Here is a 14459-nt window from a genome sequence, read left to right as displayed (position 1 = left end):
CCTTTTTAGCTTGCCTATATGATCTATCCTAGTCTTTGCACTTGGTGAAAGTCCTGCTCACATTTGCACGGCAGAAAGGGCAGTAGCATAATGTAGTGGTTAGAGAGCTGGAGTAGGATCTGGAAGGACCAGATTCAAACTTGCACTCTGCCATGCAGCTTCCTGGGTAACCTTGGACCAGCATGTCTCTTTTTCAACTTCTCCTTTGCAGGATTTTTGATATAATGGAGGGAGGAAACGATGTATGTTGTCTAGACATATGCTGTCCTTAGTGCTCCTTAGAGGAGGGTGGGAGACAAATGTACTAGGGCTGCGGGCACACCAGCAGGAAAATGCGGGGGGGGGGGCGTGGCTGTTTGCCCCGGGGCTAAAAACTGCACGGTTGCGCGAGCAGACCTACCGTGGAGGTCCCGTGGTGGGGGGAGGTGCCGATCACTCCACAGTCCTGCGGCGCGGCAAAGAAGCGGGGCAAACGGGGTTGTTGTTTTTTTAAACTCAAAAGTGCGCATGCTTCCTTGGGTGCTTGTGCGCATCCGTGGAGACTTTGAAAAAAAAACACCTTTTTGCGAGGGGACATGGGCGGGTGCTGGAACTACCACCGGAAACGCGATCAGACGCCCGCCCTTGCCCCGCGGTTTCAGGAAACTAGTACCTCCGAGGTACTAGTTTTTTACCGCGCATCTTCCGCGGGAAGCCTCGGGTTCGCCACGGGAGCTCGACGCTTCCCAGATGTGGCGGTGAGATGGCGCCTGGAAAATCCGCCTATCTTCTGTCCCTCTAGTATGCCTAATGCTCCGTGTGACCACAGCCTAGGTAAATAATCACTTGCCAAGTGTAGCATTCTTATCAGGTTTTGCTCCTGTTCTCCACAGCTCACTGTTAGAATTTCATGCAATGTTATATAATGAACCAGCTGCATTTAATGTTGAAAGATACAAAAAAAATTAGTTTTCTTAGTAAAACTTATAACAGTGGTTTAATTTTTAATGCATTTTGATTTAATGTATTTTGTAGAAAAGAGCAAGAGTCCAGTCTTTAAGGTGCTACTGGACTCTTGCTCGTTTCTACTGCGGCAGACTAACACGGCTATTAGTATGTGTGACTGAATAAAAATGAATCTGCTATATTTTTAAAAAGTAGTTTGTACTTGCTTTTTAGAAAGATCTTTCTTGGCTTTGGACTGGGATCCTGAAGTTAAAAAGAGATATTTTGATGAAAACGCTGCTGAGGTATGTGGTTTTTAGTACAAATAGTATTACAGATAGTCAGTATGTGAAAATCTGCTGTGTTTTTTCTATAATATTTATTACTGCTTGGGCAGCTGTTATTATATTGTTATGACCTTTGGCCTCATGCAATAAAATTCTGCCTACCTACCAGTATGTGAAAATGTTCGTTTCCACAAAGTATATATTTATATGATTTTATATTATTGATTTTGAGTAACAGGGGCCTCTTGTCTTTTTGGGGTCATCTTTCCAGACTTAGGAACATGTAAATTATCTACCGTGAGGTGATATCACTAAAATGAGTTTTGCTTCATTTGTTCTCTTAACTCAAGTAGTACTTCTCTTTAGGATTTTGAAAAGCATGAAAGTGTGGAATATAGACCTCCAAAAAAACCCTTTGTGAAATTAAAAGATTGCATTGAGTTGTTCACAACAAAGGAAAAGCTTGGTGCTGAAGATCCATGGTAAGAGCCAAAATGCAACCGATGTGCTATTTATCAGATTAGTGGGGAAAGTGTTTGCTGTAATTCTGCAGAGATCACTTTTATATTCCCAAATAGTAGTTAATCTAAAACTCTAAGCAACATTTGCACCTTACTGTTACTGATTATTGCACTGTACCCCTCACAGACACTATTTCCTTCCTCATATGAGTTACTAAAATCATCACAAACACTCAAATGCGGCATTCTGCTGAAGTGGAAATTATGTAATGATCCTGTTGCTGGAAGTTTCCAAATCTTTCTCTTGGTAGCATCCCAGGGGAGGTGTGTGCTTGTACCTGTAAAAACTTTTGTAATTATTGTGAGTTACATTGCTTCTACAGTCCATAAGAGCAACTGTATCTTCTTTCACAGATAAGTTTGAGAGCTAGGCTTGATAGCTGAAGGAAATATGCAGGACAGAGAAAATATAGTCTTAATGAGCAGAAATATTTTATTCACATACTACGAATAGCAGAGCATTCAGGTTCCTTTGGCTTCAGATTAAATGGAGGTGGTATGCCTCTCCAGTTCAGCCAGTTAATTAGTAAATCAATCTGAAATAAACTAGAAGTTTGTTTGCTTGTGTAATGTCACAAAATTCCATGTATTTGGTGTGCATTTGTGCAGACATGCATAAAAATTAATGACATACACCACAACTTACCACAAACAAGACTTTGTCATTAATGTGTTTTCTTCTAGGTATTGCCCAAACTGTAAAGAACATCAGCAAGCTACCAAAAAACTGGATTTGTGGTCACTGCCACCAGTATTGGTAGTGCATCTAAAACGTTTTTCTTACAGTAGATATATGAGAGATAAACTGGATACTTTGGTTGACTTCCCTATAAAGTAAGCAAATGTATCAATTCACTGAAAGTTAGCTTTCATATTTACATTGGGTATGTTAAGTATGCTTCTAGGAGAGAGCAGAATTCACTGTTCAATTTGTATCTTGATCTAGTGGGAATGCAGCTACACATCTTCCAGAGGGTAATCTAGGTGGAGGATGGAGCGTGAGAAAACCTGTATGAAATACTGTCTTTAAGTGTCTTGTTAAAATAAATAGTAGTTGTATTTACCTTGTCTAGAGTCTAGGTTATCTCAGCTCAGTCTTTTGCTGACGATGTTTCACAGAATTTGTTCCTATGTGTTCATAAATGTTTCTGCATTAAAAAATTAATCCTGTTTCCCTAACAATGGACTATTCCCTGCCAACAAAACCTTTCCCTGTTTTGTCAGCATGTTTCCTCTCCTCTGCTTCCTCTACCCCTAAGTGTTTCTTATCAGAAACCTTAATGTTGTACCCTTTTACAAACAATTAATTTAAAAATACCTCCTGGATGAAATTTTGTAAAATGGATAAGAAATGTGCAGTTGCCCCCCCCCATCAAACAGCACAAGCCAGATGAGATAACTTTGCTTTGTGTAGTATCCTTTTATTGTTTTGTATTAGTCTGCCCATGTGTCCTTCCTTCCTATTGGATTGCGTTTTTTGTACCACCCTTCTTCCTAGGAATTCAGGGTAGCATATGTAGATCACTCATTTTCCATGCTAAGAAAAACCCCGTGAAATAGATTAAGTCGAGAGAGTGACTGGTCCTAAGTTATCCAGTGAGCTTTATGGAAGAGTTTTCAACTTGAGTCTCATCTGACACGAACCTCTACATTGTACTGGCTTACTGCACTGCTCTCCCAAATGGTCTGCACTACCCCAGGATCTCAAGAACCCACAATTAGTTCTGTGTACCCTAGATGGCTGTGATTATGTAGAATGAAACCCCTACTAGCCAGCAAGGTGGTTAGCGGAAGCACTGCAAACAGACAACTGAAATGGGAAGAAGGACCATGTGGTCTAGTTGGATGGCTTGCCTGCCAAGCATTCATCTGAGTTGCACTCTCATTTTATTGCCTTGCTTGTATCTCTCTCCACTCCCAGGAAATGGAAACTTAAAGATAGTGTGGGGAAATGAAACTGAAATCAGAGTGCAGCTGCAGACATCACAGTGCTGCCAGAGAAGCGGCCAGACTGGCCTAACCCAGAGGTGTCGAACTCATTTGTTATGAGGGCCAGATCTGACATAAATGTCACTTTGCCGGGCCATGTGTGCCATAAACCATAATGACAGGTACCAGAGATACAAACTGTATAAAGGACAGGAGCTAGTAAGCTCCAAGTTGTTGTATCCTCACTGCAAGGCCCCAAGGGCTGGGAGGGGGTACAGAGGAAAACCCACATGGGCATACTGGAGAGCCAGCAGTGCAGTACTGGGTAGACACTCCCACACTGCTTGACTGCTGCAGATGTTGTTCCACCATGCTGAAGCCATAATCAGAGTGGCTCCACACACACACACCCCCAAGCAGTCTTCTGTTCCCTCCTTTGCACCAATTGCTTGTGGGCCACATAAGAGCCCTGGATGGGCCGCTTCTGACCCCAGGCCTTATGTTGTACACCCCTGGCCTAACCAGTTCAGATCAAGAAGCTGGAGGAAATTTCATTAGGATTTGTTAATCATCCAGGGTTAATTAGCAGAGTTTATTTTGCTTGGATTTTGATTAGTTTTGTTCCATATCCATATCACTACTGAGTCCCATTGCTGAAATCTCGATATTTTATTCTGTATGTGAGCAGTGTCAAACCTCAGGTTGTTTAGAGGTATACTGTCAAGTTAAATAGCCCTGTGCTCAGAAGTAATATAACTGCCCATATGCATAAAAGTGAGTGTCATGTGAATTGCAGTGAAGGGGGAGGAGCTAATTAAATCAGGTTTTCTTAAATTATGCTGTTAATTTAGCAGTAACTTTCAAAGCCTAAATCAGAGCATCTTCCAAAGGTATTATAAGAATGTTTTTGTTTGCATATAGCCTGGCTAACCAGATGTATATGGAAGAACTGAGTTTTATTTTGAAGTTTTAACTCAATATAGAGCTCTTATTTGTGTAATGTGGTATATTACTGTACAGTAATATGGTATATGTGGTATTTATGTCAATTTTTGAAAAACTGTATAATGTACTCAGAAGTAAATTATAGTGGAAAGTCAGAATTAAAATTTGAGTTAATCAGTTGTCTTTATTCTTGATTATGTAATCTTTCCCCCAAAATGTGCAGGGCTCTTGAAGACATTTATGCCGAATGAAATCCCTATTACTTTAAATAAGGATTTACAAAAAAAAAAATGGTTTACTAAAATGAAGGAACCATCGTATCTGTAGCATTCATCTAGAATTAATATAAACAAGACCTATTTGTTTGAGGCTAACCATCTCCTCCCTTTAGGGGCAAAGATGATATTTAAATTCTTGATTAATACCAATTAAATGAATGTCTAAACTCCCCAAATTCTCAGTATGATGATTATTGCTTGGTTTTAGGTTTAGAGTCAGGTGTTATGGTAAAAAAAAAAATGTATAGGTCCACATTCAGTTCATCAACGAATGTCATTTTTTCTTTAAAATAGTGATTTGGATATGTCAGAGTTCCTTATAAATCCAAATGCTGGGCCTTGCCGATATAACTTGATTGCTGTGTCCAACCACTATGGAGGCATGGGAGGAGGACACTGTAAGTAATGTGTGTGTATGTGTGTGATGTCTTGTTGTGATGTGTTACCAACACTGTCAAGTAAAACTCTTTTTCTCCCCCATATACTAGACACTGCTTTTGCAAAAAACAAGGACGATGGGAAATGGTACTACTTCGATGATAGTAGTGTATCCACCGCATCTGAGGAACAGATAGTGGCAAGTAATTTCTTTTTCTTAAAACAAGAAAATGCTCTTGTCCATGAGCAAACCGGAACACAGTTCAGCATGTCTTATACTAAAAATGCTATTTATGGTACAAATAGCAGTATTCCAAAAAAGTATGCTGTATTTTAGCAGCGCTTAGTACTTTTTTGTACATGTAAAAAAAATATATCAAAAAAATGCAATACTTTTCAGTATAAAATAGTCCCAGAAGTGATGAATGACTTTAGTCTGTAAATACTAGCATGTATTTGAATCACACAGATTAAGATGCCCTTAAATCACATTTGCAAAGTTCAGAATGTACCATGTGAGGCACACCTACATCATCAGTTTTCTGCAGCTCATTTGGCTTTTACCCTTCTGGAGGTCACTGAGTCTACACTTCATTCAGAAATCCTCGCTTAGCAGATAAGAAACAAATAAACTGTAGTGATCCATATGATTTATCAATGGTTTTAGAAACCACTGGTTATTATGTTACATGTCTACAGGATCAGTTCTTGTGAATTTGGGATCTGCTCTGTATCAGTTTTGTTAATCCCAGAATTGATGCAAAGTGGTTATCCCTGGATCCTCCTCCCATTCCACACATGATCAATGAGAAAACCTGGAATTTTGGTGGTGCAGAAAAGCAATATGGAGTCTGCAGGCAACCAACTGGACATCAAGTTGTTGCTCAGTATTCAGATGATGTACCTGGTTCCTTTGTCTCTGACCTTGGAGGCAAGACTTGCAGTCAGGGAGAGGAGTGGTGTGAGAGTACATAGCCATCCAATGGCCAGCAGTCAAGAAAACAAGATGGCATAAAAGGGAATGGCAACTGCCAGAGTATTCTAGTGATATCATCATTTATTTATTAGTTTATATCCCACCCTGTCCCAAAAATGGGCTCAGGCTGGATCACAACAATTAGGTTGTAAATAAATAATAGTACCATATAATAAAACCAAGTTAAAACAATCAGACAATAAAACAATATGGCAGCAGAAACAGACAAAAACTCCAGGGCAGTCCCTAATGCCTCCTGTAGGATGGTTAGTTCAATGATGTATTTCTGTGGGCAGGAGAGGCTGAGATGGATTAGACGTCCACATTGCATGTGGTTTCTGGTTTCAAGTCTCCTGTAGTGTTGCAAGTTCTCTGCTAAGCATTTAACTGTCAACCTGGCAAATGCTTTTATTAGAATTTGTATTTGGTTAGTTTTCATGTTACATGAGATAAGTCATTCATTGAAAATTCATCTAATATTTCATCTAAGATCCCAAATATTGTGTCCTCATTCAATATGTTTTCCTCCCTATTGCTCATTGCCTTCTGGGCAAGTAAGCTTCTTAGCCAGCTGTTTTCTCCAGAGTTCAGTATATGATGCTAGTATATTTGGACAGAATTACAGTTGGAGAGAAAAGCTTTATCTAAGAGCAGCTGACTGTATCATTATTTGAAAAAACCAGTCCTTAAAAAAAAGTTAGTACATGCGGATTTTTAAAATCTATGGGATAATTTTTATGGCTATATTAGTATATTTTATTCATGGCCAGGAAAATATTGTAAAAGCGAGCTCAGGTTGAACTTATCCAGAAGCCTGGCAAGATTCTGATTCCACACACTTGAAGCTTTGTCTTTTTTCCTTCTCCCCTGCATTCTTTATTCTGCAGGAGAAGAACAGATAAGTAGAAGAGAAGCAATAGAGTCATAGATAGATTCCACTTGTAACCAGGAGTGTCTTGGTTGCAGTTTAAGATGACAATACATACAATTATATTTTCAAGATATTGTTGAGAAAAAGTAGAAATAGTACCTTTGTATTTTAGTACTTTACTTTTCCTCAGCAGAAAATATTAAGTACAGTTGGCTAGCAGATCAAGAGAAGTCTGCACATTTTCTTTCGGTCTCTAAATCTGTCCCTGCTATTTCAGACCATTTCTGCACAAGTGCAAACCTTCCCATCGGCACTCTTAAATAAGAGAAGTTAGTAAAACTTTCTGCACAGCCTTTTGTCTCTGCAGGAGTAGATCTGAATTTAGTGTCCTGTTATGCTGCATTTTCCAAATCCACTTTTTTCCGAGATTTTTTCCTCTTCGGATCTGAACTCACAGTTTTCCAATGAGGAATTCCTGATTTCAAATTTTGTTTCCCGCCACCCTTTTGTGTCATCAGTGTAGCATGTTCTCCTGCCTCCTGCCCCCCCCCCCAGTTGTCCCTTGAGAAATTCACTAATTTTGATGCATACAATGCAATTTTTTTTCATTATAATATAGCAATGTTCTAACATTGGGACAAAATGGGCAGTGAGGTTTTATGTAGCCTTCTCCATGCAATTACCTACCAAGAAGTCCCTTCCCTCCCTTCCTTTCTCTCTTTCTTTTTGTCACATCACTCTTATATTGTTTCTTCATCCCTCCCCCCTTCCCCTGTAGCTCTCAATGTGTTTTCAATTACAGTTCAGTCTTTTAAACATCTAAAACTGTTTTAAACTGTTTTTATGTGAGTGAGTGGTCATTTACAGACCAATTATGTAAGCCGCCCTGAGCCCGCTCGCAGGGAGGGCGGGGTATAAATTAAATAATAAACAAATAAAAATAATGGAACTATATAATTATTTTTATAATTATGGAAACTCAACATGTGCAATGTTTTCACTTATTGAATAACACTGTTATGAATTGGTGTATTCAGTTCAATGACTGCAAATGGAATACTATTTTCATTAGGATTTTGTGGGAATCTTCACTGGCCATTTTCTTAGTTGGCAACTAAAGAGGAGCAGGGGACCTTTGAAATGGTGGCCACCATGCCATTCCCCACAATACATCCAGTCTTTTAAAACAATGTTATGAAGTTATAACATTACTTCATATTAGGGTTGCCAAGTCCCCGCTGTATGTACAGCGGGGGACTCCAGTGCCGCTCTGGGAACGCATGCGCCGCAACCACGTCACCCAGAAGTGATGCAACCACATTGGGCACGCCGGGGCGGGGTCACAATCATCCAAGGGAAAACCATAGAGTTTTCCCTTGGATAACAGCGGCCCCACCCCCAACGCCCCCGACGTGACTGTGTCACTTCCGGGTGACGTGCTGATGCCGGGCACGTCGCGTGCTTTGGGGGTGGGGTTCCACCCGGGGCCTGATCTGCCGCCGGCGGGTAATGGGCCTCTGGAGTGGGGGTTTCCCCGCCCCCTGGGGGGACTTGGCAAGTTTACTGCATATGCCAAAAAAAATGACGTTCCATCGCTGACGAAGTACACGACAACACATTTAGTATGCTTCATAATTACAGAATAACACTGTTAGTCACCAGCCATTTTCTTAGTTGGTGACTAAGGAGGAGAGGGAAACCTTAGAAATGGCTGCAACCATGCTGTTCCCCATGATACATCCAGCCTTTTGTTGTTGTTGCAGTGTTATGGTGTTACAACATTACTGCATATGCACACACACACACAAAAGGAGGTTCTGTCACTGACAAAGTACATGACAACGCATTTAGCATGCTTCATAATTTATCAAATGGCACTGTTATGAATTAGTATATCTAGTCTGACGATCGCCAGCCTTTTCTTAGTTGGTGACAACCATGCTGTTCCCCACAATATATCCAGTCTGTTTAAACAATGTTATGAAGTTATAACATTACTGCATATGCACAAAAAAGGAGGTGCCATCGCTGACGAAATACATGATGATGCTTTAAGCATGCTTCGTAATTACTGAATAACATTGTTACAAATTGGTGTATCCAGTTCGATGATTGCCAGCCATTTTCGTAATTGACAACTAAGGAGGAGCAGGGGAACTAGAAATGGCAGCAACCATGCTGTCCCCCATGATACATCCAGCCCTTTTTTAACTATGTTATGTTATAATGTTACTGCACATGTGCAAAAGAAAAAGGAGGTTCCATTGCTGATGAAGTACATGACAACATAGGTGCACAACCCCTTTTCAAAGGAAGTGCGCAACACATGGGAAGGGTTGGATCCAAATTCAAGGAGAACCCCCCCCCCCAAAAAATGCCCTTTTGCAGAAGGGGTGCCACAAAGTCAGAGCATCAGCTGGGGATTCAACTCGCCAGGAAACAGCAGCAACACTGAGGTGTGGAAAAGGTTTCAAGTCATAGGATAGTTTTTGTCTCTTTTGCGTCCTATCACATATCTTTTGTGCTTTGGCTTAGACTTCTTGCTTTTGCTTGAGGACTTTTAATGGTGTTTGCTCTCATTTTCCCTTAACCTTATCCTTGAAAGCCTCTTGCATCCCAAATACAGACACCCAACTAGAGATGTGAAGGCCCGGAAAAAAACCGGAAAAATTCGGAAAAAAAACGTTTTTTTCCCATTTTTTTCCCTGAAGCTTTTTTGTTTTTTTCCGAAAAATTGGAAAAATTAAAAAAGAAAAGAAAAGAAATTGATTATGGAATGTTTTATTTTAACATGATAAATAAAATATTTTAAGACAAGGTGTTCAAATATTTTCCAAATCATTTCTAAAATATATAATGGTATCAGATTGATCTAATTTCTGTGCACTGAGGACAAGCAAGTCCTAGGTTACAAACTGAACTCTCCAATGCAAGAACAAGATGCATTTCTTCCTTTAGGAGGTGCGATTGTCAGAAGAAAATAAAAAGGTTTCAGTTTTGTTTTTGCATATGGGTGGGTATTCTGTTTGTAATAATGGTTTGGGTACACTATATTTTTAATATGCTAGTTGTGATAATTTCATGCCAAGTAAAAATGTCCATAGTCATTTTTTATGTTCCTAAAGTAACAAAATGACTTTCAATCTAGAAAAGACAAAAGAAATGCTAATGTAGCATTTTTTTCAATTTTTCCGGAAATTTCTGTTTCCCCCCGAAAAAAAACGGGGTTTTTTCCGAGCTTCAAAATTTCCGGAAATTTTACATCTCTACACCCAACTGGACCAATCCCAATGCTCTTGAGAATTTATTGTAGCTTCAGTGTTGCTGTCTTGGTAGCTTGCTGCAGCTTGAAAAAGAGCAAACTCTGAACTGGATGCTGAGGTGACAGCTTCACCTTGCCTCAATGTTCAGGTCAGCTTAGTTTTCTGTGAGATCAAAATGTATAAATGAAATATATGGAATATGAAGGAAATCTTGTATGGGTTACATAAAGTTTCTGTGACCCATTTTTAATAGATCTCTTTTTAGTGTTCCATCAGTTTCTGCAGCAAGAGTAAACAAATGCAGATCAAGATAGTGAAAGAACATAGCTTTGATAATACTAAACAGCACTTTTTCTTATTTTACAGTCCAAAGCAGCCTATGTGCTCTTCTACCAGAGACAGGACACAATCACTGGAACTGGCTTTTTCCCTCTCGACCGGGAAACAAAACAAGGTGCTTCTGCTGCCACTGGCATCCCATTAGAGAGTGATGAAGACAGTAATGAGAATGAGAATGATATAGAGAATGAAAATTGTATGCACACTAACTAATGGAAGATCTAGAAGCCATACAGAGGAAAAAAACTTTCTTGTGGGATATCTCTATCAAAACAGTGAAATTATCCACCAAATTAAAAATAAAATCTGAGATGGGAAATTTCAGATGACAGAATGTAAATCCTTATTACATTTTAACTTGTGCAGTACTTGAAGTGAAACACAATGAAAAACATTAACAGAATTTGTCTCTACATACCTTTACAATCTTGTATTCACAAGCTATATATAGGAAATCACAAATAAACCCCTTTACAGTTTCTGCTGCAGTTTGGATGAATTATGATTTCTTTTTTGATGCAAGTTAATATCAACTCTTTGTGGATTTGGACTTTTGTGTTAACATCACAAGAATATTACTGCAGAGTCTGGATTTTGGGATGGGTATGTCTGTATACCTGTGACAAATATTGATTTGCCTAATATATGTGATACACAAGTGCAGCAGTATTCTTGGAACACCAAATTTTTCAAGTGTCTCCCTGAAATGAATATTGACTTAAAATAAATAACAAACAACAAAATCATGATAAAAGAAAACAACTTGAAAAGGTGTTTTAACCTTTTGTGGTATCAGTAATCTTCCAGAATATTATGTTCATCTTACTGCTGCTGTGGAACAGGTTCTGGATTTCATGCTGCATTAAGGAATTGAATTTTTCAATTAAATGTAAGTATCCCTCATTGCTTGTTGGATCTACTTTGTAAACATAATTCCTGTTACCTTGCTTATAAGATGTGCGTAACTTTAATCTGGTGTCAGTCCAAAATTTTTAATTGTGCTGTAAGTCCCTCTCCCCATTTTTGGTAGTTTGTCAACTTACAAACTACATACAGTGTAATAGGGTCCGATTTTTAATAGTAAACTGTATTCATAGTAACGACTGTGCATCAGACTTAGATGACTTTTCCATATAACTTGCCTTCAAATTGTTAATGGACAACTGGTTTAAAGGTAGGTCTGTTAATTTTTCATGTGTGTTCTTGGTGGAATTCACCATAGCCTTACATCTTATCTCAAAAGGTAACTTATTATAGAAGAATTGGCATTTGCATGTTCAAGAGTCAGAACCTGTACAGTAAGTAGATAAAGCATACACACCTTGAATTGGATTTTAATTACCCATTTTCAAGGAGTCTGGGATGCCAAAAATAAGTGTTGACAGTTTGAAACATTTTTATTTGCTGCTTTCCCTTTGATATAGTTGGAAGAATGTATTGTTGATTCATATACAATACTGCCTTTGATAGGAACTCCCTATGTGTGGAGGCACACTTCACATATCTACTACCTGAAATCCCACCATTGTTAAAGCAAAAAGTATGATCTTCACTTGAACTAATCAAATACAATAGGTTATAAATTGTGTATTGTAAATAAAGTTCACTCTGTGAGTGCACATTTTGGTAAATTATTTATTTATGTTAGCATTGAAAAGTTTAAAATTGCATTTGACCAGGATAAAAATTAGGTTTGTGGACATGGCTTTGCTTTATACTTTGATATTAAAAGCTGGTGTTTCATCCTGGCATTTTAAAGCTGCTTTCTGTTTTTTTAAATGTAAGCTAGCCTCCTGCATGACAGAGGTTAAAAATTGTCTGCACTTGAGTTCACTTGGGTTTACATTTGAAATGCGCATGTTTTATTTATACAAATTTCAATAAAGCTATTCAAGGCCTTACTTAGTCTTTTCAGTTTCTTACAAGAAAACTTTGGGAATAGATCATCATATGTTGTGAAGAGCTTACATTGTTGTGGGCTGAACACCAGCACTGAGGGTCATCCTTCAAGCAAATGGATCAAAATTACAGAAGCTACCTAATTTTCAGCTATTCTGAAATATCCCCAAGAGCTGACTCAAAGCTTTAGAAGTCTATGGTACAGTTCTTTCTGGAGTACTCAACTTCAATATCTGTGAAAGCTTAGCTCACTAAACTTAGAATACTTCTCTTTGCCATGCTAGCTTTCCAACTACAGGAGGGTTTTTTTAAAAAAAAATTGAGATGTGCATTTGCACATCAAGTGCTCAAAGGTAAGTAAAGAGTGGTTATTCACAAGATTTCTTGCATTTGTATAGACCCCAGTGTGGCTTATCTTTTACTATGACTCTTATGGTAGCATTAATTGGTATAATTGGATTGGTATTTTTACTTGATAGGCTAGTTTATTAGGGGTAGTTCACACACACACACCACCACCAACATATAGTATCTACATGTGATGACTCAAGTTTTAGAAGAGGATTTTTATACCGTGCTTTTCATTACCTTACGGAATCTCAGAGCAGCTTACAATTGTCTTCCCTTCCTATCCCCACAACAGACACCCTATGGGGTAGGTGAGGCTGAGAGTTCTGAGAGAACTGTGATTGACACAAGGTCACCCAGCTGGCTTCATGTGGAGGAGTGGGGAATCAAGCCCAGTTCACCAGAATAGAGTCCACCACTCTTAACCACTATACCAAACTTCCTAAACTGTAGAGTGAACTGATTCCTAAAATCATATATTAATCCAGTGGATACTTTCACACATATTCAGAGCCAAAGACAGTAAAATGTTAGCTTTCAGAAAAGTACTTTATTTCAGAAACACAAATCTCTCCAGTTCAGAATATGGTGGGTCACATGCTAGAATAATGTGTCCATTCTACCTATAGAATAACTATAGTTAATAAGGATCTTGTCATTGCCAAATCAACCATTGCATAGCTTCAACCAGAAGAACATCTTGACAGTATAAAAGGAATATATTTACTGTGGGTTACTCAGGTGCATTTCTGTCACTGCTCAGTCCTATGTATCCAACTGATGTTGAGTAGAAATTTGTGAATATATCTTGGTGCTGTTTCACACTGCTATGTTCATCAAAGGGTGAGAGGACAATTCCAATCTGGCTAGTATGGGATTACCCCTCACTTTTATAAGGACAAACTGGTATCCTGCAAAGGAGCACATTCAGGTGTTATATGAAGGTTGCTTTCCTACTAGAAAGGTAATGTTTAAGGTCAGAGATTCTGGCATAGTGATTTCTGACCAATAAAAAAGCTGGCCCATACTAGGAATTCCTCCTTGGAATACTACCTCTAGTCTTGGCATCATCTTTATTTATTTATTTATTTATGTATTTATTATTTTCAATTTATATCCCGCCTTGCGAGGGAACTGTGCTGACTTTAAAAAACCTGTCCTCTGGTTACCATATACTTCAAGCCTGGACTTTGGAATATTGCAGCAGTTTCTGATAAATGGTAACATAAGCACAACTGTGTTCATAAACTGAAGGAGCTGATTTGCCAATGGGTTGAGAAACAGAATTATCTGATCATAGTCATATTTTGCTGTGCCTAGACATTTGGACAAAGTGATGGTTATGAGCACAGATGGCTTTAAAAAGGAATTAAACAGATTCATGTAGTGATAGATACATCAATGGCTACTACCCATGGTGACTAAAGGAAACCTCTATACTCAGTGGCAGCAAACCTCTCAATACCTGTGCTAGGAGGCAACATCAGGGCTTTGGCCTCTC

The 14459-nt window shown here is 38.8% G+C and overlaps 1 protein-coding gene across 2 annotated transcripts in view; it reads left to right on the top strand.

Moving 5' to 3' along the window:
* The window catches only part of USP15 (ubiquitin specific peptidase 15), a 110398-nt gene extending 97795 nt beyond the window's left edge, over positions 1 to 12603 (top strand). For both annotated transcript variants that reach the window (XM_015419512.1, XM_015419589.1), the window contains 6 exons: positions 1159 to 1229; positions 1578 to 1693; positions 2417 to 2566; positions 5179 to 5282; positions 5373 to 5461; positions 10739 to 12603. In XM_015419512.1, the coding sequence (XP_015274998.1) occupies positions 1159 to 1229; positions 1578 to 1693; positions 2417 to 2566; positions 5179 to 5282; positions 5373 to 5461; positions 10739 to 10924 (716 nt within the window). In that variant the 3' untranslated portion in view covers positions 10925 to 12603. The remainder of the gene's footprint in view (positions 1 to 1158; positions 1230 to 1577; positions 1694 to 2416; positions 2567 to 5178; positions 5283 to 5372; positions 5462 to 10738) is intronic.
* Positions 12604 to 14459: the final 1856 nt, after the last annotated feature.

The sequence above is a fragment of the Gekko japonicus genome, unplaced genomic scaffold (genome assembly GCF_001447785.1).
Source record: "Gekko japonicus isolate JY-2015 unplaced genomic scaffold, Gekko_japonicus_V1.1 scaffold282, whole genome shotgun sequence".
NCBI classification, from domain to species: domain Eukaryota; kingdom Metazoa; phylum Chordata; class Lepidosauria; order Squamata; family Gekkonidae; genus Gekko; species Gekko japonicus.
The sequence above is the reverse complement of the archived record's forward strand: the minus strand, read 5'-3'. Positions and strand labels throughout refer to the sequence as shown.